The 24,594-nt window shown below is 40.5% G+C and overlaps 6 protein-coding genes across 6 annotated transcripts; 1 reads left to right on the top strand and 5 right to left on the bottom strand.

The window, feature by feature from the left end:
- Window positions 1-75: 75 nt before the first annotated feature.
- On the bottom strand, window positions 76-7,192 carry GCK72_016153 (uncharacterized protein; the record flags this gene model as incomplete). Its single annotated transcript, XM_053731355.1, has 9 exons — window positions 76-269; window positions 1,801-1,888; window positions 1,962-2,070; window positions 2,122-2,210; window positions 2,407-2,568; window positions 3,824-4,275; window positions 5,563-5,737; window positions 5,787-5,907; window positions 6,867-7,192. The coding sequence occupies 9 exons, from the start codon at window positions 7,190-7,192 to the stop codon at window positions 76-78; spliced, it is 1,716 nt and encodes a 571-aa protein (XP_053586127.1).
- A 223-nt stretch (window positions 7,193-7,415) lies between these two features.
- GCK72_016152 (uncharacterized protein) lies at window positions 7,416-14,057 on the bottom strand (the record flags this gene model as incomplete). Its single annotated transcript, XM_053731354.1, has 6 exons — window positions 7,416-7,616; window positions 8,422-8,898; window positions 9,264-9,756; window positions 10,532-11,182; window positions 11,956-13,042; window positions 13,850-14,057. The coding sequence occupies 6 exons, from the start codon at window positions 14,055-14,057 to the stop codon at window positions 7,416-7,418; spliced, it is 3,117 nt and encodes a 1,038-aa protein (XP_053586126.1).
- Window positions 14,058-14,939: 882 nt separating this feature from the next.
- On the bottom strand, window positions 14,940-15,245 carry GCK72_016151 (uncharacterized protein; the record flags this gene model as incomplete). The annotated part of the gene is made up of 1 exon (XM_053731353.1): window positions 14,940-15,245. One exon carries the CDS (start codon window positions 15,243-15,245, stop codon window positions 14,940-14,942), a length of 306 nt encoding a protein of 101 aa, XP_053586125.1.
- GCK72_016150 (uncharacterized protein) lies at window positions 15,021-15,829 on the top strand (the record flags this gene model as incomplete). The annotated part of the gene is made up of 2 exons (XM_003090205.2): window positions 15,021-15,374; window positions 15,428-15,829. The coding sequence occupies 2 exons, from the start codon at window positions 15,021-15,023 to the stop codon at window positions 15,827-15,829; spliced, it is 756 nt and encodes a 251-aa protein (XP_003090253.1).
- GCK72_016149 (uncharacterized protein) lies at window positions 15,490-15,944 on the bottom strand (the record flags this gene model as incomplete). The annotated part of the gene is made up of 2 exons (XM_053731352.1): window positions 15,490-15,762; window positions 15,885-15,944. 2 exons carry the CDS (start codon window positions 15,942-15,944, stop codon window positions 15,490-15,492), a joined length of 333 nt encoding a protein of 110 aa, XP_053586124.1.
- Window positions 15,945-16,036: 92 nt separating this feature from the next.
- GCK72_016148 (uncharacterized protein) lies at window positions 16,037-16,766 on the bottom strand (the record flags this gene model as incomplete). Its single annotated transcript, XM_053731351.1, has 3 exons — window positions 16,037-16,260; window positions 16,307-16,499; window positions 16,548-16,766. The coding sequence occupies 3 exons, from the start codon at window positions 16,764-16,766 to the stop codon at window positions 16,037-16,039; spliced, it is 636 nt and encodes a 211-aa protein (XP_053586123.1).
- Between the last annotated feature and the right edge of the window lie 7,828 nt (window positions 16,767-24,594).

Below are 24,594 nucleotides of genomic sequence, written 5' to 3'. Positions count from 1 at the left end.
TCACCCGGGAGCCGAAAAAAAGATGCAAATACAAAAAATCAATAAAAATTAATTATGCGTAATTATCATAAATCCCTAGTAATTATCATTTCGACTACTCCGATTCGTCGATGCCAACGAGTTCTTCGGGGGCGGAGCCATCAACTCCATATCCTCAACTGACGACGACTCCAGAATATCGTCGAATGACATGACGCGTGTGGAGACGAGTGATGACGTGGCACGTGACGTGGAATACGCGTAATCGCCAAGTGACACCACGCCTTCTGCTGAATATTACGGTTGTTACAAGTGCGCTCCATCGAAATGCCCTTTTTCTCTGCGTCTCTCAATTTTGCACACTATTTTATGGGGTTTCGGTAGAGCGCGGTTGCAAGAGGAATATTAGAATAGAATATTTAGAATATAGGAAAATAAATATAGTGAATATCAATCAGATGTTACAGAGGACGATGAAGAAGACGATGCTGAAATTTTTTTGTCAAAAAAGTAAAAAATCAAGAAAAATTATCAGATTTTTGTGATTTTTCTTGTGAAAATGTGAAGAATATCTATAAATTACTGTAAAAAATCAAGTTTCCGCGAGAATTTTCACTTTCTTTTCAATTTTGGGCTGAAACGCAAGTGCGGCAGGGAATTGTGGGCGGAGCTTAAGGTTTCTTGAGTTTTGGTGTGTTTTTGGTTGGTTTTTCACGGAATTTCTATTGAAAATTGGTTCTAATTGCGATTTTTTTGTGTTTTACCAGTTTGAATTACAAAAATCCGGCAAAAAATTGATTTTTTTCGAGTTTTGACCGAATTTTTAGTCGAAAACGGGGCGGAGCTTAAATTGTGGGCGGGGCTTAAACTGCAAGCGATTAAAAATTTCATCTGATTTTCTGCTGAATTTCAATGCAAAAAATCAGATGAAATTTTTAATCGCTTGCAGTTTAAGCCCCGCCCACAATTTAAGCTCCGCCCACTTTCGATTGAAAATTCGGTCAAAAAACTCAAAAAAATTGATTTTTAGCGGGATTTTTTCATACTTGTCAAATGACGGGCCGGCCCGCCGGCCCGGCCCGGCCCGGCCCGGCCCGCCGGCCCGGCCCGGCCCGGCCCGTAAAAAGCCCGGCCCGGCCCGGCCCGCCGGGCCGGGCCGGGCCGGGCCTGAAAAGCTTCGGCCCGGGCCCGGCCCGTCAGGCCCGTCTTTTCAGGAATCTTGGATTTTTGAAATTTTTTTAATGAAATTTTGTTTTTGAAATTTTCCACGTGTTTTTTCTTTTGAAACTGAACATGTCGAATTTGGAAGGAAAGAAAGCGTGGAGTCGTACTGGCAAAGAAATTTACTTTTTTTTGGTAATTTCAAAATATTCATTAAAAATTTGAAAAAAAAAATTCCCTCCAAAAAGACGGGCCTGGCGGGCCGGGCCGGGCCGGCCCGGGCCGGGCCGGGCTTCGGGCCGGGCCGGGCCGGGCCTGACGTTTTGAAAAAAAAGCCCGGCCCGGCCCGGCCCGGCCCGGCCCTTGACAAGTATGGATTTTTTCGATTAAAACTGGTAAAACACCAAGAAAAGACCGATTTTAAATGTAAAATCCGTGAAAAAATAACAAAAAAAGACCAAAACCTTAAGCTCCGCCACAATTCCCTGCCGCACTTGCGTTTCTCGCGCGCGACACTGAAATTCCGGAGAAATTCGTGATTTTATCGATTTTTTTTTCATGTTAAATCGATAAAATCACGAATTTCTCCTTCATTTCAATGTCGCGCGCTAGAAAATAGCTGAGCTCCGCCCACAATTCCCTGCCGCGCTTGCTACAAACCTTGTCCATCCGATTCACTACCCCTTCGCTGCCAGATCTCATTCAGCTCGACAGCTTCTGAAGGCGGTTCATCGGAATTTATTGAATCCTGAAAAAAATTTTTTTTGAAAAGTTTTTTTTTTTTCGAAATTTTTTTTTCTAAAAAAAATTCAAATTTTTACCACAATATCCATCATTTCAAATTCCCGCCGATACTCCTCCTCATCGCTCTCCGAATCCTCGTTATCTCTAACGGGCGGTGGTGTTGGTGTCGGCTCATTGGCGGGTGCTCTGAAAAAAAGGGGCGTGGCCTGGAAAAAGGGGGCGTGGCCTAAAATTTACCCTTCGGCAAACTTGTTGAATTCGTCCTCGTCAATCGTCTCGATTTCAGCACGATTCGCCATTTTATCCTCGAATGATTGAGCGTCGTTCTGGAAGATTTTTATGGAATTTTTGAGATTTTATTGAAAAAAAATATATTAAAAATCATTTATTTCATTGAAAAAAAAACACTAAAAAAGTCTAAAAAATGCTACAAGGCGGCTCCGCCCCCTTCTTCTTCTCCAACTCGACAATTTTATAAATGTCACATTTGTGGACATGCTTAGCTCTCGATGGATTTGTCACCTTATCGTCTGTCAACTCGTCACAAGATTCACAGTCCAAATACTCTTCATTCAGGAATTCACGACGTGTCACACTGGATAATTTCAGTGGAAGACGACGAAGCCACATCTGGAAATCACGACGGGAGACGTCGATTGACGCTAGGTCCACGTGGTCACCGATCTGAAATTAGGGCGATTTTCGAGTGTTTTCTTAGGACTGAAGTCATATTTTTTAAATTTCAGATTCTGATACTTTAGAAAATTCGGAAAAACTTTCATCATTGGAGCATATGCTAAAAATCGCTCTAAACGCCCTAAATTCACGTTTTCCGGGCTCAAAATGAGAATAGGTGGAAAAGTTTTCCCATGTGAATTTTTGCCCCCCTGTAGTCCATTTCAACACTAAAATTGCTCTTTTTCAGTTAATTTTCAGCAATTTCCAGCCCAAAACCCTAATTTTTCGGTGCTTTTTTCATGGAAAATACGATTTTTGACGGAAAATTGGATGACGAATCTCGAAACAATCTATTTTGAAATCAATTTTGAGTCTTTTTCAGCCATTTTCAGCCATTTCAAGTCGAAATGTGTCATTTTAATTCTAAAACAGGTCAATTTTCGACTGGAAATGGCTGAAAATGACTCAAAATTGATTGAAAAACAGAGTTTTTTGAGATTCGTAATCCATTTTTCCGTCAAAAACCGAAATTTCGATGAAAAAACCACAGAAAAATTATGATTTTGGGCTGGAAATTGCTGGAAATTGCTGAAAATTAACTGAAAATGAGAAATCTTAATGCTGAAATCACAAATTTCGACCGGAAATGGCTGAAAATGACTCGAAACTGAATGAAAAACAGAGTTTTTCGACTGAACAACAACTGAAAATAGTAGGATATCCAGTTTTTTCGCCTGAAAATCGATAGTAATCATTTCAAGTCATTAATGACCGAAATTCTCCATTAAAATTGAGAAAAGAGACTCAAAAATGTGAGAAATCAGAATTTTCTGTATTTTCTGCATAAAACTTGAAAAATATTGTTCCTTGGACTCAAAAAATGCGAGAAAAGTCATTATTCCTTCACTAGACCTAGGTTTTTGAAAAAAAAAACAGAATCGTATTAGCAGCCCACGCCTTCTTACAACTGCGCCCCATCGCAAACGAGAGAGTATCGGCGAGAGAGACGCAGAGTTTTTTTTCTGTTTTTTCTCGCGCCGACACAGATTTTCACAGTTTTCGACCTATTTTCGCCGTTTTTCATAGAAATTTTCAAAAAAACTTTTGAAAAACAGTGAAAATCTATGTCTCTCTCGCCGATACTCGTTTGCGGTGGGGCGCAGTTGTAAGAGGGGATGGGCTGCTAATAGGTCCTATTAAATAGGATTTCCAGATTTTGGTCTGAAAATCGATCTACATTTTTATTTTCATCCATATCTACCTCTTCATCCTCTTTAAGTGTATGATACGATGGCTCATGCCAAGAGCACTTTTGATTAATTCTCAACTCAATCTTCAATTTCATCATCTGAATCGCAATCTGAGCAATATTCCTCGCGTCATCCAATCCGCTGTGTTTATTCCCAATAAACGACAATTCCAGTCTTTCCAGCATATTCTCAATTCCAGATTTCCCATTTCCCTTCACAAGTCCATTGAATTTCTCTTTGAACGTCTTTTTGATATTAATGAAATTTCTGAACATGTGAGGCATTCGAATATTGGATAAAAGACACTGAAATTGCATGAATTTCCACATATCATGAGGTCCGTCGGTCACGAATGCGAAGCGAGTGTTCTTCTCGCCGAGACCGAATTGACGCATCCATTGAATGAGTCGGTCGAGGGCCTCACGGAAGTATGGAGCCTCGTCGACTGTTTCTTGGGCGATTTCTGGAAGGAAAAGTGGTTAGATGACGTGGAATTAGGTATACTTGAAAACCACCGCATAACTCGCTTCAAACTGAGTTTTATGATCTGAAAAATATACCAAAATGTAAATCTCAACGAGTTCTATTTCCTTGATCTACAACGGCGCGGATGCCAAACAGTAAAAAGTGCGAAAAAACGAAAAAAGGACCAAAATTTTCAAAGTGCTCTCCATACGTCGTTCCCCTCCCTCTGATCGCGGACATTCCCATTAACCGGTGCGGAGTGGTCTGGATAAGGTATCCGACCTAAATTTTGATGGGGAAACCGAATTTTTTAGTTTGAACCTTTGAATTTCTGATTTGAAGGGAAAAAATCATGATTTTTAGTCATAACTCTCACTGTAGGCCTTTCCCCTCCCTCTGATAGCGGGCAGTACCGGGATTTGAGGTTTTTTAAGCGATTTCAACCAATTTTTCGTGTATTTAAAGACCGAGAGGTGCGAATTCATGGGATTTAACGTTTTTCAAAAAAAAAAAAAGGTTTTCGGGCACTTTTCAGGGCCATTAATGAGGTTATTCAAGTCATGTACAAATATACTTTTTTTCACCTTTTTCCTACAGTTTCCGTCACCAATTCGACAGTTCATAATCAGTTTTTGAGCTGAAAATTTCAGATTTCCAGATAATAAGGAAATTCCTCTTCAAATTATGAATTTCTGCCGGGAAATTCCGATTTTGGAGCTATAAAAGTCTAGAGATGTCTTTTTGATTCAAAGCTGGAAATTTCAGCCTGAGATTTGCAAGTTTATGGTTCCAATTGCTCCGATTTTGACTTAAAACCTCAATTTTTAAAATTTTCAGCTCTTTAACTCAAATTCTTGAAAATTTGAGTGAAAATAGAGCAAATTTGCAGTTTTTTGAGATGGATTCTTGTGGTGTGTCTCATCGTTTTCTCCGAAACTCCGTTCTGGCTCGGCACAAACCCGCATCAGGCGCGCAGCACTCCAGAGTTTTCAGCTCAAAAACTGATTATGAACTGTCGAATTGGAGAAGGATGTAGGAAAAAGGTGCAAAAAAGTAAAAGTTGGTAAAAACGAGAGAAAACCTGTAAAAAATTAATACATTTTTCACCGTTTTTGAATAAGGTAAAATATGTATTAAAATACATTTTTACACGACCTGAATAACCTCATTAATGTCACAGATATAGAACTCGCCGAGATCTACATTTTGGTATATTTTTCAGCTCATAATATTGAGTTTCAAGTGAGTTTCAGCCCGGTTTGCAAGTATGGTTGGGGCCACCTACTAGTGAATTGAATACAAAATTCGCTAAGTTTTGGATTTTTGACTGGTCTAACATAAGACCGAAATTCGCTGACAATCTTCATCTCCCGAACATCGATCAATACGGCTGGCAACTCGATGATCTCATGTGGATAATCGTAAATCACCTCGACACAAGTACACTCGAAATCTGCTGCCTGGAATTTGAAAAGAAACTAAAAAAGAACTTTTTTCAATGTGATTTACAATTAAATAATCGAAATATCGATAAGTTTTGTCGGAATTCGGTTCAGACTTCCGATTGAGCAGCGCATTTTCCTTTCGGTAGTATTGAGCAACACGTTTTCGAAGTGTCTTCTTGTTTCCGCTGAAAATTTTGGAATTGTTGAAGGGTTTTCAAGAATTGGCGCCGAAAAACTCCAATTTTCCGGCTTTTTTCGCGAAAAAGTCCAATTTTCTGAATTTTTATCGCGGAAAAGTGGATTATTTTTGGATCTTTTGTGAAAAACTCAAAATTGTTCGAATTTTGGAACTTGTTTTCGCGGAAAAGTTCATTTATTGAAATTATTTCTTTTCCAGCTAGAAATTGGATATCTGGACCGAAAATCGTGTCTTTTTAGCTCAAAAATTAAGTTTTCTGGTGGAAAATTCAATTTTCGACCCAAAAATCGAGTTTTCCTCTCGAAAATCCAAAATTTCAGCTGGAAAATCAGTTTCAAAGCGAAAAACTCAAATTTCGACCCTAAAATCTCATTTTAAGCCGAAAAAATGTTGAAAAAGTCCAAATTCCTTGAATTTTTAATGCGATAAGTCGAGGTTTTCGAACTTTTTACGAGAAAAGGTGTTTTTTTTGCGAAAATGCCACATTTTCGACTACGATTCAGAATTCCAACTCGAATTATAAGAAAATCTGGAAAATCATCGTAAATGTTCACGTTTTCGATGAAAAACTGACTTTAAAAAAGAATTTCCAGCCAGAAATTCAATTTCTAATCCGAAAATTGTCTTTTTAGCTCAAAAAATAATTTTTTGACACGAGAATCCAATTTTTTGAAGGAAAATTCTATTTTTGAGTTTTGCTTTCTAAAATTCACCGAATTTTCAGCTGGAAATTCCTTTTCTGAGCAAAAAACTCAAATAAGTACCCTGAAATCTCATTTTAAGCTGAAAAAATGCCACTTTTTCACTCAATTTTCGCTACTTTTCCACAAGTTTCGCGGCGAAAGTCATATTTTTCGAAAATTTTTTGCAAAAAAAGCTAAAAATTAGATTTTTTCGCGAAAAAGTTGTTTTTTTTTTCCAAATTTGCGTCTTTTCTCTCAGTACCCCGTGGAGACTTTAATCCGCATCAATGCCTGTTTCAACTGTTCTGTCGTCATCGTATCCATCTGACGAATCACTTTTCTCACATAATCCGGTTCGACCATCGATTGAAGCGGCTCGACTCGTTCAGCCGGTTCAATCATCTGTTCCAATGGAATCTCCACTGGATTCTCGGATCCTTCTGTCCTCAAATTGTCTTCCGTCTCCTCCTCATCTGGAGTCTCCTTTTTCCCGAGATTCCTCAACTTTTCATGCTCTTCACTGATTTTCAGCAAATTTTTCAGACTATCCAGATACTTTTCGTCTTCTGGTGACAGTTGGGTACTCATCTGAAACTCTCGAGTAGGGGTTTTCGTTCGGGGGGTCTAGAGGTACTTCCAGAAAAGTTTAAACTTTTAAGAGGGTTAAAGATTGAACCGCTAATAAAAATTTATGTTACAAGTGGTGGGGCGAGTTAAATATACAAAATAATCTAAGAATAGTATGTGTGTGGTTGTGGGTACAAATGGTACAATATATAACATATGAAGTGAGTAATAGAGAGTTAGTCTTCTAATCAAATCCTCGACGATCACAACGATCGATCCACTTCTTTCCGACGTCTTCAACGGTCAACTTGTTGAATTGATGTACTGGTGGAAGATGTTCCTCACGAGGCTCGATTTCTGGTTGGAGAATCTCCGTGTCGAAGTAGTCCTTGACGTACGGACGTTGACGTTGCTCCTTCCACATGTTCTTCACCTTATGGTAGATCTGAAAATAGAGCGGTTTTGATACATTTCAGCTCTTAAAACTGAATATTATGAGCTGAAAAATATACGAAAATGTAGGTAGATCTCTGTTTTGGGTGCCTGCGGCGCTAGAATCCGCTGGGGCGCCTTCGGCGCGAAATTGTTGCTGTTCGGGAGACAGCTATCCTTAAAGGCGCATATCTCAAAAGTGGGCGGAGCAAACAAAAAACAAGCAATCACAAAATTGTAGATCAAAACGAGAGCTCCATTTTCAGATAGCTCCGCCCACTTTTTAGATACCCGTCTTTGAAGTTGGAAATTCGCAAAAATTAGTCATTTTCAACGACAAAATGTGATTTTCACATCAAAATAACCGAAAAAATTCAAATTTTACATTTGAATTCATGAAAAAAACGAGTAATTTTTGAAAAGAATTGGCTGGAAATAGCGTTTTTCGACTGAATTCGAGGATTTCAAAGATGTTAACCAATTTTTGGCAAGAAAACACAGGAATTGAGCCAAAAATAGTTTTTTTTTTTCATCATAAATCCGCTGAAAATGACCAAAATCCAGCGAAAATCAGAATTTACCGGATCGAAATTGTCAAAAAGCTAGATTTTCAGGGGATTCTGAGCTAAAGTCGGCTGAAAACATGATTTATACATCAAATAACCGAAAAATCGCATTTCTGACGTTATAAAATATTCAAAATCGTTCTGTGGCCTACTACGAGATAAGCGGCAGAGCTGAAATGTAGACCTCGCCGAGATCTACATTTTCGTATATTTTTTAGCTCTTAGTACTCAGTATGGATTCGAGCTCCGTACCTTGTAAAGGTTGGGACGAGAATGCATCGTTTTCAGACGCAGCTTCTCCTCCTTCAGGAATTTATCCTCTTCATTCGATAAACCTGGACGAACAAGTCCATCAAGATCAACTTGATTCCGTTCCAAATCATCAGCCAGACTGTAATCCAGTCCAACTCGGAAAGCCTTTCTTTCAGCAACATATGCATCATCATCGTCAATAAACTTTTCTTGCTCACTAGACCAGAGATTGACGAGTTGACCAGTGAGGTGATCAACTTCATCATCAATTTTTGGATCTTCAGACCCATCAAAAGGTGCATTTGGGACACTGTAGTCTACTGTTTCCTGTGGAATGTAGAAACCCGTTTCGACTCGTTTCTGCTCGGATGGAACGTTGGAGAAACAATCACTCAGATACTTTACGTATCGCTTATCGTCGAGTGTGTGATGAGCGACTTGGAATGGGCGGGACTCGAAGTCCTCGTCGTCGACGTCCTGGAATTAGAATGTATGTATATATTAGCAGCCTACGCTCCCTCTTACAACCGCGCCCCACCGCAAACGAGAGAGTTTCGGAGAGAGAGACGCAGAGTTTTATCAGTTTTTCAAAAAAAAACCTGTGAAAATCTGTGTCTCTCTCGCCGATCCTCTCTGGTTTGCAGTAGAGCGCGGTTGTAAGAAGCGTGCAGTGATAATAGAAGGAGAGAAACCAGAGAGGAAAATCTTACAATTTCAGACCGGCTTGTCGATGCAAATGATGCATATTGTTTATAATAACAGGGTGAATAGAGAATACTAGATTGAATTTTTCAGTTTTTCAGAAAGAATATATAGACAATGTTTTTTCAGCCATTCCGTACCGCTTCCACTGAATCGTAGTCCGGAAGCAACAATCTCCAGAATTTACTGAAGATGTTAAGCTTCTTCAGAATCAGAAAACGAGTACGCTCCGCGTCCGCACAGTCCGCATCGTTTGCCCGTAAGGCTGCCAGAAGAACATCCTCTCCTGCTTCTTCGAACTTCTCGAATCCTTCGTAATTGGTGAAGGCCACGTTTTGAAGTGGGATCGATGGTGCGGGCTCTCCGGCCTCTGGTGGTGCTCCTCCGTCTGGAGCAGGTTCTCCACCTTCTGGCTCTGGCGCTCCAGAAGCTCCTGGCTTCTCTTCCTGTCTTTTCGAGACATCTGGAGTTGGAGCAGACGTTGAAGGTCCACTAGTGGATGGTCCACTCGACGATGACGTTCCTGGAGAGCCCCCTCTTCCACTGCCGCCAACGCTCGGTCCCGGAGTGTTATCGGCGTCCGGATCGTAGAATTCGTCACCGTGTCGGAACATTGTGCCGGCCAGTGTGCAACTGAAAGAGATGGATGATAGATAAAAAACTCGATTGAAAATCAATATTATGAGCTGTAAAATATACGAAAATGTAGGTAGATCTCCTTTTTGGGTGCCAGCGGCGCTAGAATCGACTGGGGCGCCTTCGGCGCGAAAATGTTGCTGTTGGCGAGACAGCGAAGGCGCATATCTAAAAAGTGGGCGGAGCAAACAAAAAACAAGCAACTACAAAATTGTATATCAAAACGAGAGCTCCATTTTTGTAGTTGATGGTTTTTCTCTAGCTCCGCCCACTTTTGAGATATGCGAGTTTTTTGTCACGGACATGGAACTCACCGAGATTTTGTGCTAAAAATGCACGAAAAACGCTTGAAATTTTAGAAAAAATCAGCTATTTTCAATATTGTCAGCTATTTTCGAATGTTTTTTTGATGAAAACCGGAAAAAATTGATAAAAATAGGTATTTCAGCACGAAAACTTGGACTTTCCGGATGAAAATTGTCGAAAATTCAGTAAAAATGAGCAAAAATCGATATTTCCAGTGAAAAATATGAGATTTCAGGCTGGAATTAATCGAAAATTCAGTGAAAATCGACAATTGTAGTGAGAAAACTGGGATTTTCCGTGGTGACATCAGATTCAACAATGGAAAAAATGACTGAAAATCATCATTTTTGTGAGAAAATCGATCTTTTCAGACAAAAATCCATTCTATCCGACCTGAGCTCGTTGAGATCAACATTATGGTATATTTTTCAGCTCATAAGGTTGCGTTTGAAGCATCCAAACTTACACAGGCTTATATGTTGGATAACGACTCGGTGAGTGTGGTCTTCCTTCTTGTTCTCCCTGTTGTAGCTCCTGATTTCTTTGCTTATAGAAATAACGACACCAACGGGGACTTTTAGCGAACAAATAACTCGGCGTGCCTTGACGGAATTGATGATCTGTGAGGTATGGATGAGGAGTTCCATTGTACGTTCCCTCCGTCGCATATCTCACAGCTGGTGGGACTTTCATCTCAGCGCCAATCGCTCCAGCCGGTGCTCGTTGTGCTGGACGATACTGCTCTTCAAAGAGGTTTCCAGCTTGTCTCGCGATTCGTTCCTCGTTTTGGAATGTCTTGTCACAGAACGTCTGAGCCAATTGGTATTGTTCTTGGTCCCGTGCGTCGATACATCTCAACACGACATGCATCTTCATTCCCTTGTTGAGTTTCTTGTCTTTCAGCGCTCGATCGATCTCGTAGACTGGAAACGTGAGAAGATGCTCTCGGTTGTTGCGTGGAACTTTGACAGGTCCACCGACGTCTCCTGTACATTCGAGGTCTCCGGTGGGTTCGTAGGAAACTGCCTTGACAGGATACCGACTCTTCGCGTAATCATCCAAAACGATGTTCTTGTGATGGGCCTCGTGGAGAACACGACTGATATGATCGCGTGGTCTGGAAAAAGGGAGAAAATATTTAGTTCGAATTTCACCATTCTTGCAAGGCGCGTATCTCGCTTAAAACTCAATGCTATGAATTGAAAAATATACGAAAATGTAGATCTCAAAGAGGTCTATATCCATGACTAAACCCATTTTTGATCTAAAATAACTGATTTCTGAGGTTTTGAGCTAGAAATACAACTTTTATCGAGCAAATGTGAAAAAAACTCATTTTTAGACAGAAAATTGTGAGTTTTAGAGATTTTTTGAGCAAAACACTCAGTTTTTATTGGTTTTTATTAAAATTCCTCGAGTTTTTGAGAGCCGAACACTCATTTTTACTAGAAATTTCCCACATATCCAATTAAAACCGAGTTTTTTGCTCCAGAAACCAGGAAAAAGTGTCAAAAACACGAAAACGACCAAAAGAGTCATTCTGGAGACCTGCTCGCGGTACATTAACGAATAGCCATCCGGCAGAAGCAATAAAAACTGAGTGTTTTGCTCGAAAAATCTCTAAAACTCACAATTTTCTGTGTAAAAATGAGTTTTTTCTTCACATTTGTTCAATAAAAGTTGAATTTCTAGCTCAAAACCTTAGAAATCACTCAATTTTCCACCTAAATCATCCATTTTCAGTTATTTTCGATCCAAAATGAGTTTAGTCACGGACATAGACCTCGTCGAGATCTACATTTTGGTATATTTTTCAGCTCATAATATTGAGTTTGAAGGGAATTACGGCGCGTTTCGGTGCGGATGACAAGTATGTAATTCACAACTTACGGAGCAATTCCATACGCATGATAAATCTTATCCAATGACTCCTCAGTCACATGTCGATCCAGACCAGGTGGTTTCAGAATCTTCCAATTAGTGTCTAACGGAGTCAACCCACTAGTGTCGAACATTCTCTCGTGATCCGGAATCGCCGGTCCATTCTTCCCAATCGATGTACAGCAAAAGTGATACGGCCATTTTCTATCACCATACTTGAACTCCTCCCGACACATTCCCTCACACACGAACATTGTATTGAACCAGACATGGCCAATCTTCTTATCCGATTGTACCTTGAATATCTTGTCAGAATTCAGTAAATCAATACGGACATCTCCCTCGACGAACACTCGATTGTTACGAGGAATTTTGAAGCAATACGCCCGTTTCGAGATGAACTGAATACCACACTCCGGTATGAGAAGGTCATCATCGTCCTTCCAAGAACCTGTTTCCTTAGCATAATCCTCTGAAGAAATGCTGAGAACGCCAGAAGTGAACAGAGTTGTAGAACCATTTGCCACCTTGATCTTGATCTTGGATCCCCTGCCAGTCTGTGGAGGACGTTCGAGATAAACGGCCATCAGTTCCATCCGGAGAGGGAAATAGTTTAGTCTCTGACGCCGGAGACAATCATAGTAGTAGATGTAGCGACGTTGCGATGGAATAGTGACACCTTTATTGTTACTGGTACGCACGATTGAGTAGTAATCGAGGACTTGACGTGGATTATTGTAGAAGTTGATGTAAATTAGGAATGCACAAATCATCACACCGGTACGTCCTTTTCCAGCTTTACAGTGAACTGCAATGACGTTTTCTGGATCTGCTTCGAGCCACAACGCGGCTTCTCGACAGAACGGAGCCATCAACTCCAACTTTGGAGGGTGATGATCCGTCATATCGAAATAGATGACGTTGTTGTCGAATTTCTCCGGTTTGTATAAGAAACCACCGCGCAAGTTGAACACCTTCACGTGGTTCGCTCCGTGACGACGCCAAAGGAATTCGCGGGTCTGCGCCATGGTGTTACGGATACGGGACTCGAGACCTTTGGAGGGGTAGCCGACAGCGATGATGCGATCCGTGATGTCTGGAATGAAACATTTTAAGAATTCTATAGATTTTCAAGGGGTTTCTCATCTAAAATCGGCTGAAATCTTGTGAAAACCAGGATTTTTTATAAATTTTTGCCGTTTTTCAGCGAAAACCTATTCGAAAATGGCTGAAAATTGCTGATTTTGTTCTAAAATTCCGAGCGTTTTTCGAGAAAATGACCAAAATCCAGCGAAAATCTGAATGTATCGGGTCGAAAATGTCAAATTGCTCGATTTTCAGGGATTTATGAGCTAAAATCTTGTGAAAACCAGGATTTTTATAAATTTTTGCCGTTTTTCAGCAAAAACCCATTCGAAAATGGCTGATTTTTTTCTAAAATTCCGAGCGTTTTTCGACCTTTTTTAAGCAATTTCCAACTTCAAAGGCTCGTATCTCAAAAGTGGGCGGAGCTAGAGAAAAACCGTCAACTACAAAACTGGAGCTCTCGTTTTGGTCTACAATTTCATAATTGCTTGTTTTTTGTTGACTCCGCCCACTTTTGAGATATGCGCCTTTAAAGATTGCACCAGCAAGCAATTTTGCGCCGCAGGCATTCCAAATCGCGATTTTTAGCATTTCTACACCGAAAAATCCCGATTTTTAGCGTTTATACACCAAAAAGTGAGATTTTCAGCATTTATACACCGAAAAATCGCGATTTTCAGCATTTTGCACACAGCTGTTTCAACAAGATCCTCTCCTCTCTCCCCAATCACTATTGCGCCGAAGGCGCCCCAGACGATTCTAGCGCCGCAGACACCCAAAACAGAGATCTACCTATAAAAGAGATCGTATAACTCACAAGCAAGATCCAAATCGATTCCCTGGTACACAGTACGATGTCGTTTCTGCGAGATCATTTTCCGAAGTCTATGACACATACGATCCAGCGCATTCGCTTCATGATCTCGGGATACACGAGGATCCCCGTACTCCCGAACGAGATCTTCGACCATGAATGGCCGTTGTTGTGGGGCGCCTGATGAACCGGGCACGTCGTCGCCGGCCATGGTGAAGAAGTGAGTATGATGAGGGTTAGTTTCAAGAGAGAGAGAGAGCTGGAAATTACTACTGCTTATTACGAAAATCGAAGAGGATTATAGCGGATTAAATGAGAAGCCTAGGCGGATATGGAATCGCAGAGAAGCAGAGAATGGGCAGAAAAGAAGCGACGGAAAGGGAAATTTGGCAGGGGCAAAATGAGCAAAACCCCGAAAAAACTGAAATTTTATAAAAAAAATTTCGGAAAGAGAGAAGAAAGCAGCAGAAAAAGGGGAAAAATGGGATTTTTCAGTGAAAAACAAACGAAAAATTTGCGCGCTCGCGGGTACAAGTGGAGATCACAGATTTTTTTGTATTTTTGCGTTTGCTTTTCCGTTTTCTGGAGAATTTTAATTTGATTATTTGAATTTACTATAATAAAATCACCTGAATTTTTTATTTTTAGCTTTTTCATATTTTATCAATTTCAAAAGCTTCCCCAAATGCTCAAAAAGCTCATGTTTCGCGGTGGAATTGCCAATTAAAATTTTTATTTAAAGGCGCATGGAGTTTCCGAGCGCGCGGGTCTCGCAACGATCGTCGTTTCTCAACGCTTTTTCTTTTTTTCTCAGCGATTCTGCCGGTTATTTTATGGATTTTTTTGGATTTTTCATTGATTTTTGAAGATTTAAACATTGAAAAATGGATTGGAATTAAAATTTGGAACAAAATTCACTCAAATCTCTGCTAGAAATCGTGGAAAACTGCAGTTTTGGGAGGAAAATCGATTTTCGCGATATTGTAGCTTTTTCCGTGGTTTTTGAAAAGTAAAACTTTAAAAAATGGATTGGAATTAAAATTTGCAACAATATTCACCTAAATCTCCGCTAAAATATGTTAAAAACTGCGGTTTAGGGAGGAAAATCGATTTTCGGAATGTTTTCACTCTTTTTCGCTTCATAAACGAAATAAATAATATTAATTTTTGCAGTATGAGTTTCCGTGGACGTGGTGGAGGCGGCGGTGGATTCCGAGGAGGTCGTGGCGGTGACCGTGGTGGCGGTGGCTTCCGTGGTGGACGTGGCGGTGACCGAGGTGGTGGCGGCTTCCGTGGTGGTCGTGGCGGCGGTGGTCGTGGTGGATTTGGCGGCGGAGGTCGCGGAGGTTATGATCAAGGACCGCCAGATGAGGTTGTGATCGTCGGAGTCTTCTCCCATCAATGCCAGGATGATATTGTTTGCAATAACACCAGTGGAAAGATCCCATATTTCAATGCTCCAATTTACTTTGGAAATAAGGAACAGGTCGGAAAGATTGATGAAATTTTTGGATCTCCAGGAGAGAATGTAAGTTTTAAAGTTATTTTTGAAGTTTAAGCCATTAAATTTCTGTTTTCTAGGGATTCTCTGTAACACTATCCCAAGGAGTGAAAGCATCGTCATTCAAAACCGGCTCCGAGCTCTATATTGATCCAGGAAAGCTGTTACCCGTCGAACGATTCCTTCCACAAGTTGGCGGCGGTCGTGGACGAGGTGGACGTGGACGTGGTGGAGACAGAGGCGGTCGTGGTGGAGATCGCGGAGGTCGAGGGGGATTCGGAGGCGGTCGTGGTGGCGGTGGATTCGGTGGCGGCGGATTCCGAGGTGGAAGCCGTGGAGGTTTCGGCGGTGGAGATCGCGGAGGCTTCCGTGGTGGACGAGGAGGCGGAGACTTCGGTGGACGTGGACGAGGAGACTTCAAACGATCGTACGATGGCGGTGGTTTCGGAGGAGGAAACAATAAACGAACCAAGTTCGATTAATTACTTTTCTCTCTCGAAAAATCTGTATGTTCCATTCGTTCTCATCTCTTTTTACCTTATTTGTTGATTTTTCATTGTTTTTTCCCCTTCTCCTGCCCCTATTACTCTCAATCATTGACTTTTTTTGTTGAACTTGTTGGTATTTTATACACTTTAAGTCTTAATTAGTCTTTATTTATCATTATCACATTTCTCATTATTACATCATTAATGTCCCGGACAAGCCCCAAAAAGATCAGTGTAGGATACGCATCCGAATCCCTGCACTGCAATCAAGTCATAGAATCCGCCAAGCGAGTCTTGGAGGCCACGGATGATTGCTTCAAATGCGTGAGGCTCGAAAAGTGCCTGGCACAGATCCTGATTTAGGAAGGCACAAGCTTCATCAATGGCTTCCGCAACACTTCCCAGCATTGGATTTTCAAGGATGTCTAAAGCGAGAAGAATTTCAGATGTTTAGATGATGTCAACACCTACTGTAATTGATGTACTTCAAAACATCATACACCAAGAAGCACAACATGCATTGAGCTGGATTCATGTTATCCTCACTGATAACTGGTGCATTGGAATCAATGGAACATTTCCCCACCGCCCGGGACACGAATTCAATGGAGTTTTGGAACTTTTCAGGCGTCTTCTCGATTTCCGAGTGGATTACGGTAATTATCTGGAATATGGATACACTTTCTGCTGAAACCTGCTGAAACAAGAATACCTCACAATCGGTCATCTCCACTTGACACCCATCATTCTTCTGGCAGTGAGCAACCTTCTCCGCACGAGTGGCTCCGGGAGTTCTCGCTGCTTGCGATGCTCCAAGGAATTGACAAGTGGCACATTGTAGCTGCTTGGCCTGTTCAAGCACACTTTTCGCTGCGGGACCCGCGAGAACGGTGCCGAGAATGACGGCAAAAATTATAGGGAAACGAAGCATCTCTACAGCGAATAGGCAAAAAATTGATTGAAAAAGGAAAAAAATTGATTTTCAGTCTTTTTCTTATCAGTAAGTGAGCACATAGTTTCAAATTTTATCATTAAAAACGCCACGTAGCATTTGAAAACAGGGAAAAAAATTATAAATTAGTCGCCACCAGCCTGCTTCCACTGGCTCTCAAACTCCGCCTCCGAAATTTCAGCGCCACTTTTCCACTCGAGACCCGTCTCGCTTAATGTGAGCTCACACATCTGAAGGTCGTCCCGACCTGGAAAAATAAATTAAAAAAAACATTAAAATATGTATGCAAAATTTAAAAAAAAAAAAAGGAAAAAACGCAGCAGGGCCCCAACTTGCGCTCTTTGCGCACCGACCGCCGCCTTGGACCACTCGGCCATGCGGACACTTTTGAGAGAAGAGCCTACCCGCTATCATTAACTGCGGCCTTTGAGATGGGCGAAGCGTCAGCTGCCGTTGAACGTGTTGCCCGGAGAAGTGAGCGAACCATAAGCCGGTTTTTTCTAGAATTAGAAAATTAGTGGAGTAATTAATTAATTAATTAAGTGGATTACCCAATGGAGAACCGACATCGAATGCGTACTTGAAATATCTTTGTTTTTGAGATGAATCCCTGAAAACAGTCAACGCGGCACGAACGGGCGGTGCATCGTCGCGTTTCGCCGCATTTCGAGAACGCCATTCGTTGTAAATTCGAAGACGTCGACGGAATTCTTCTTCGCATGCGACGAGGAGATTTATGTCTGGAATTGTCTTGAAAATAATTGCAAAACTCACTAATTTGGGTGCCTTGTCTCAAAAGTGGGCGGAGAAAACAAAAAACAAGCAATTACAAAATTGTAGATGAAAACAAGAGCTCCATTTTTGTAGTTGACGGTTTTTCTCTAGCTCCGCCCACTCTTGAGATATCCGTCTTTGAAGTTGGAAATTCCCGAGTCTCGTTATCTGTGTCTCTCCCCAAACTTTTAACGTGTATATCTCAAAAAGGGGCGGAGCTACCAAAACATTGTCAACCACAAAAATGTGCAGAATTTCAAGTAGATCATTTTTGTAGTTGACAACATTTTGATAGCGCTAAAACTTGAGGAGATACGGGCGGTACAAGTATGTGGGAGTGCAGGTAGCAGCTCCAAACTTTCCGAGCGCGATATCTTCCGACGCTTCACAGCTGTCAAAAAGTTGTCAACTACAAAAATGATCAGCATGAAATTCTCTACATTTTATCAATTGAAAACTTTTCGATAGCTCCGCCCCCTTTGGAGATATAATCACATTTTGGCGTGGAAAAGCGAATTTCCAACTTCAAAAACAGATATCTCAAAAGTGGGCGGAGCTAGAGAAAAACCGTCAACTACAAAAATGGAGCTCTCGTTTTGATCTACAATTTTGTAATTGCTTGTTTTTTGTTTGCTCCGCCCACTTTTGAGATATGCGCCTTTACTCACCCATACTATTATTGATAGCATCTCTCAACTCTGCATATTTCCAATTCTTCAAATCATAAACCCCTCCACGACTACTCTTCATCGTCGAACTTCCGGAACTAGATCCAGAAGATTCTGGAGGAGCCGTCGGAACTATCAACGCGACGCCATCTGAATCTCGAAGCCTCGACGAAACCATTGAATCCAGCGCCTCTTGTTGAGATCTCTTCTGATTCTCCTCGTTCTCGGCGGCGCCTTTTCGAATTTGTTGGAGAAGTTCTGCTTCGTGTTGCTTCTGAGCCAACGCCTTCTTTTCGTCGAGTTGTTTTTGTCTGGAAAAGGAGAATTTTATGAAATTTATGGTGAAAATGCTCTAAAAATCGCACACGTTTTCCTGGAGCCCCGTGTAGTCCTCTCGGACTACTCTTTCCAGGATTTTCAAAAATTTTTTAAAATCCAAGGAAGAGCGAAAGTCCAAGTTAGACTTGATATCCAGGGAAGACAAGAATCCGGAGAATCCGAAAAATGACAGAAATTCAAAAAAAAAAAACGAAATTTTGGAAAAATCCTTTTTCTTCCCCGAATTTTGAAAATTTGGGGAAGAAAAAAGAAGAACGAAAAAGAGATTTTTCACTATATTCTGGTTCAAATGATCCATCTGAATCAGAATCCACGGAGTTTTTCCGCGCGACCCCCGTGTAGTCCTCTCGGGCAAGAATTTTGCTCGATTCCGGGTCTGTCACTTTAATTTAATTTATCCTTCTCGAAATTCTTCCACCACCACTTTCACAGTTCGGTTTTATAATCCTTACCCCAATCCTATCTTGCCATTATGATTCTCAATTTTTTATTTTTTATTTGTTCCCCCCACCCCTACCTGGTCTGTCGCCTCGTGAGGGGCTTGATCAGGTCTCTAGTGTATAGCATTGATTTTTTTTTTAGTCAATAAATTAAATTAAATTAAATTAAATTCCAGTTTATATCCCGAAAAATTGGCAAAAAATTACGATAAGTTGTTGGAAAAGGTGGATTCTGATTCATCTGGATCATTCAAAACAGAATATAGTGAAAAATCTCTTTTTCGTTCTTCTTTTTTCTTCCCCAGATTTTCTAAATTCCGAGAAGAAAAAGGTTTTTTCGGATTTTTGATTTTTTTGATAATTTTCAAAACCTTTTTTTGGAAACTCTGTTCTTTTCTCAACTTTCAGTCTTTTTTTTTTGGATTTTATCCTTCTCCGGATTCTTGTCTTCCCCGGATTTCGAAAAGTTTTGAAAATCCTGGAAAGATTAGTCCGAGAGGACTACATTTTTAGCACTTTTTTCTTGAATAATTTGTCATCAATTAGTAATTATCTCATGCTAATTAGTCACCTAATTACCTTTCCCTCTCTCTTTCCACTTCCAACTTCCTCTCAACCTCCTTCCTCTCCTTCTCTTCCACTTCCTTCCGTTTTCTCTCCAACTCTTCCATTTCATCATTCTTCTGTTGCCTTCTTAAATCCGAAATCATCGAATCCACTCGTTTCACATAGTGTTCATACGCATTTTCAGCTTTCTCGATTTGATCTACACTCGACACCTTTATATGAGCAACGAGCTTCTCGAGATCTTTGATAGTCGAGTGGGCGGAGCTTGTCCATTTTGCACGTGACGTTTCGTTGAGGTGGGATAGAATCTGAAATTTTGAAAAAAGAACCATAAAAATCCATCGAAAAATCAAAATTTCGAAAATCCAAATTTTACTTATACTATCATAACTCATACGGATTTTGTCTGAAAATCTTGAAATAATGATTTTCAGATTCAACTCGTCGAGGCGGTTCGAATGAGTATAATCATGATATGGTTTGAAGCGATTTGAGATTTTCGGGTCCCACCACGAAAACTATTATACAGTAACCCCCGAAAATCGCGTCGAGACCCAATTTTCTTCAAACCTAGTCATGATTATACTCGTTCGAAGCGTCTTCTCGAGCTGAATTCAAAAAACATGGTTTTGTTCTGTTTGAAGAAAATCTGGCCGAGTTTTACCTTTTCGATTTGTTTCGAGTTCTTCAGAAGAGCACACGCCTTCCGATAAACGGTGATTGGTCTTGAAAACTTCTGACGTGTCAAGTAGCCACGTGTCAATGATTGCAGTTTCGTCACCTGGGCGGTACGGTAGGCAATCTTGTTTTTTACTGGAAATTTTGTATTTTAAAATTCAGAAAAATTCTGGAAAATTCACATTTAATAACACTCCACACTGCGTACTGTGCCTGTCGCCAACGTGCTTTCACAAGCCATTCATTCACTCGGTTGATCAATTGGAGCATATGCTCCGTGTCTTGTTTCATCATCTGAAATATTTTGATTTGGAAGAGTTTTTCCATGATTTTCAGAAAATTTTCAAAATCCGAGTTTGACAAGAAATCTGGGGAAGACGAGAATCTGAAAAAAAGACTGAAATTCGATAAAACACGGAATTTCTTTTTTTTTTTTGAAAATTCCAAAAAAATCTGAAAAACCTTTTTCTTCCCCGAATTTTGAAAATCTGGGGAAGAAAAAAGAAGAACGAAAAAGAGATTTCCCACTATATTATGGTTTGAGCGATCCAGATGAATCAGAATCCACGGAGGCTGTTTCCTCTTTTTCGTTCTTCTTTTTTCTTCACCAGATTTTCAAAATTCGGGGAAGAAAAAGGTTTTTTCGGATTTCTGATTTTTTTCCAAATTCTGTTTTTTTCTCAAATTTCTGTCTTTTTTGGATTTTAGCCTTTTCCGGATTCTTGTCTTCTCCAGAGTTCTAGAATTTTTTTTTGAAAATTCCAAAAAAAATCAAAAATCCGAAAAACCTTTTTCTTCCCCAGATTTTCAAAATTCGGGGAAGACGACTCCGTGGGATTCTGTTTCATCTGGATCATTCAAAACAGAATATCGTGGAAAATCTCTTTTTCGTTCTTCTTTTTTTTTCACCAGATTTTCAAAATTCCGAGAAGAAAAAGGTTTTTCGGATTTTTGATTTTTTTCGGATTTCTGATTTTTTTTTCCCGAAATTCCGTTTTTTCTCGAATTTCAGTATTATTTTTATTTTAGCCTTCTCCGGATTCTTCTCTTCCCCAGATTTCTAGTCTAACTCGGAGTTTAGGTCTTCCCCGGAAATCCGGGGAAGAAAAAAGAAGAACGAAAAAGAGATTTTCCACTAAATTCTGTTGGAAGACGATACCTGATCAAACTCTGCAAACTTTCCGGCTCTAAAAAACACTTTCGTCAATCCGAACTGAAAATCGTGTTGATCCAACCCAAGTGCTCTGAAGAGACACTTGGCAAACAGTCTCGGGTCAAGTCTCGCTAATTTCGGTGGCAGTTTTCTTTGATAGCTGGAGTACAAGTCCCCGAAGGATGTTCTACTCGGGAACCCATCTTGCATCAACTTCAGAACCGACGTCATTCCGGCACACTGTAGTTGAGAAAGGATAGCGGCGCCGTCGAATTTCCATGCGTCCATTTGGTTGTTTGGTTTGATGCAACGGACGAAATGAGTGCCTGTCGATTGGAGTTTCTCGAGAAGAACTGTTAGTTGGGACTTGAATTTTGATCCAACACTTTGAGATTTTAGTTTGTTTCCAGAAGGTCTTGAAGATGTGGCAGACGGGAATAGAGATACAAGAAGTGGGGATCTGGAAAAAAGAGTAAAAAAATTCAGACAGGTTGACAGACTATAATCCGAAGAAAGACTGAAATTCTGAAAAAGTTTCAAAAATCCAAAAAAAAAAAAATCAAAAATCCGAAAACCCTTTTTCTTCCCCGAATTTTGAAAATCTGGGGAAGAAAAAAGAAGAACGAAAAAGAGATTTTCCACCATATTCTGTTTTGAATGATCCATTTGAATCAGAATCCATTTTTTTCCAACAAGTTTTCGTAGTTTTTCCCTATTTTTCGGGATATATATTCGAGGAAAAAGGAATTAAGCAAAAATCTTGTCCGAGAGGACTACACGAGAATTAAAAACTGACTCCGTGGATTCTAATTTAGCTGGATCATTCAAAACATAATATAACGAAAAATCTATTTTTCGTTCTTCTTTTTTCTTCCCCAGATTTTCAAAATGCGGGGAAGAAAAAGGTTTTTCGGATTTCTGATTTTTTTTTCTAAAATTTCAGTCTTTTTTTGGGTTTTAGCCTTCTCCGGATTCTTTTCTTCCCCAGATTTCTAGAAAATTCCCGACAAGGACTCACGCGGACTGCTCAATAAGTATCTGCAATGAATTGTGAAGCTGATCATCATTTTTCTCCACAAACTGCTTTGTCTCATAGCAAACCGATCCAGCATAGTGACGAATCAGAAGTCCTTCGTCGTCTCTCATTTCTCGATGCGTTTTTACTTTTGATTTTCGAGGTTTCTGGAAGTTTTTTTTTTGGAAAAAGAAAAGTTGACTAGGGTGGGTCACCGAGTCAGTTTGAAGATTAGGGGCGTGGCCTATATCATTGGAAAGCTGAGGAAACGCTTATTCCAAATATATATTCAGTTTTTGCCCTCGAGGTCTGGTTTTAGAGAAAAACGGATTTATCGGCAGCGTGCGGTCAAGGCACGCCCGCTTCACCGCATCCGTGAATATAGTAATCTTCAGGTGTGTGACTTTACCCATACAGTACTCCCTCATGAATTTCGGCTAATTTGAATCCTGATCCCTGTATCCAGACGTCTTCCGTGCGAACTGGAGAAATGGTCGCACGTAGAGTCCCAGACTACCTATGGGAACGCGCTCTATCGACAAGTATGGTACACTTTTGCGTCATCGTGAACTGCCGAAACTTTTCAACGTTTGTAGTTTCGAAAAATCACCGTGACGCAAAAGTGTACCATGCTTGTCGATAGAGCGCGTCTGCATGGTCGGAATTTTCCAAAAAACTTGATGGCCGACACCGGAATTGAACTAATAAGTGGTTGTGCCCTACTGTAGGGGTAAAGCCACACCTGAAGATTGCTATATTTCCGGATGTTTTGAATTGGACCGCCTGCAGTGCACTCGATGGCAAAAGTGCCTTGACCAGGCTGGTGGCCTAGGAAACACAGTATTTTGGTTTCTAGGACACCAAACCAAAATCTGATGTCATATTCAGATTTTCCGTAAAATTTCCAAAGTTTTGAGCCCCATATTGCCCTGTTTTGGAGCAATCAGGGATTGGTGGCCTAGAAATCCCAATTTTTTACGACTTGCCAGCAGCCCAAACTTTGACCTCATTTTTTCTCGAATACCAGACCTCGAGGGCAAAAACTGAATATATAATTGGAATCAGCGTTTTCTCAGCTTTCCAATGGTATAGGACACGTCCCACTGACTCCATAACCTTCGCAACTCAACTAACATCAAGTCTGAAATGTTTCCGATTCTCCTCATGTGCTCTTTTCGTGAAATTCTTGTAACTCGGTGTGGGTAGTCTCGCCTCCTCATCCAGTAGATCAAACAGTCCCTTCCCCTTCATTTCAAACAAATCAATACAATCTTTGTTATCCATAAACTCAATTCTTCTCACATTCAACGCCTCTTTCTCATACAATTCCTGTTCTTCCTTCAGTATTCGTTCGTTGAAAAAATTCTGAAGTTTCTCATTGCAGAAATTGATACAAAATTGTTCGAATGAGTTAACGGCGTAATACTCGAAACCGGCCACATCCAGCACTCCGATGAAGTGAGTGCTCTCCTCGAATGGAATACTACGGTTGATTCTGGAGACAAGCCAATCGAATAGTTTGGAATAGATCGATTTGGAAAGGGCATCACGACCGGCAATGGCTTCATAGGATTTCAGGGGTACACGGATTAATGTTCCACGGGCGCCTCCTTTTGTTGTCTGCGGGGGAAAAGTAAAGGGATCGTAACAATTATACAAACTTGCGAACGTGTAACTCGTTTCAAACTCAATATTATGAGCTGAAAAATAGCCCAAAATGTAGATCTCAGCGAGTTCTATGACTGTGACCTACTACGTGATTGTCAATGTGCCGCGGGATGGGAATAATTGCCCTGGTATGCCTGCGGCGCAAAAAGGGTTGCTGTTGGGGAGACAGCTATCTTTAAAGGCGCATATCACAAAAGTGGGCGGAGCGAACAAAAAACAAGCAATTACAAAATTGTAGATCAAAACGAGAGCTCCATTTTTGTAGTTGATGGTTTTTCTCTAGCTCCGCCCACTTTGGAGATACCCGTCTTTGAAGTTGGAAATTCCTAAATTGGTCATTTTCAACGCAAAATGTGATTTTTACATCAAAATAACAGCTAAAAATTTTCGGTCTAAACTTTTCGAAAAAAGTTTTGAAAAATTTTGAAAATTCCTGCTAAAATTTTAAAAAATTAGGTAACAAAAATTGTGATTTTCCGACTTTTCCTGAAATTGTTCCTAATTT

Source organism: Caenorhabditis remanei, chromosome IV (genome assembly GCF_010183535.1).
Source record: "Caenorhabditis remanei strain PX506 chromosome IV, whole genome shotgun sequence".
Classification (NCBI taxonomy): domain Eukaryota; kingdom Metazoa; phylum Nematoda; class Chromadorea; order Rhabditida; family Rhabditidae; genus Caenorhabditis; species Caenorhabditis remanei.
Note: the sequence above shows the minus strand (reverse complement) of the source record. Positions and strands in the feature narration are given on the sequence as shown.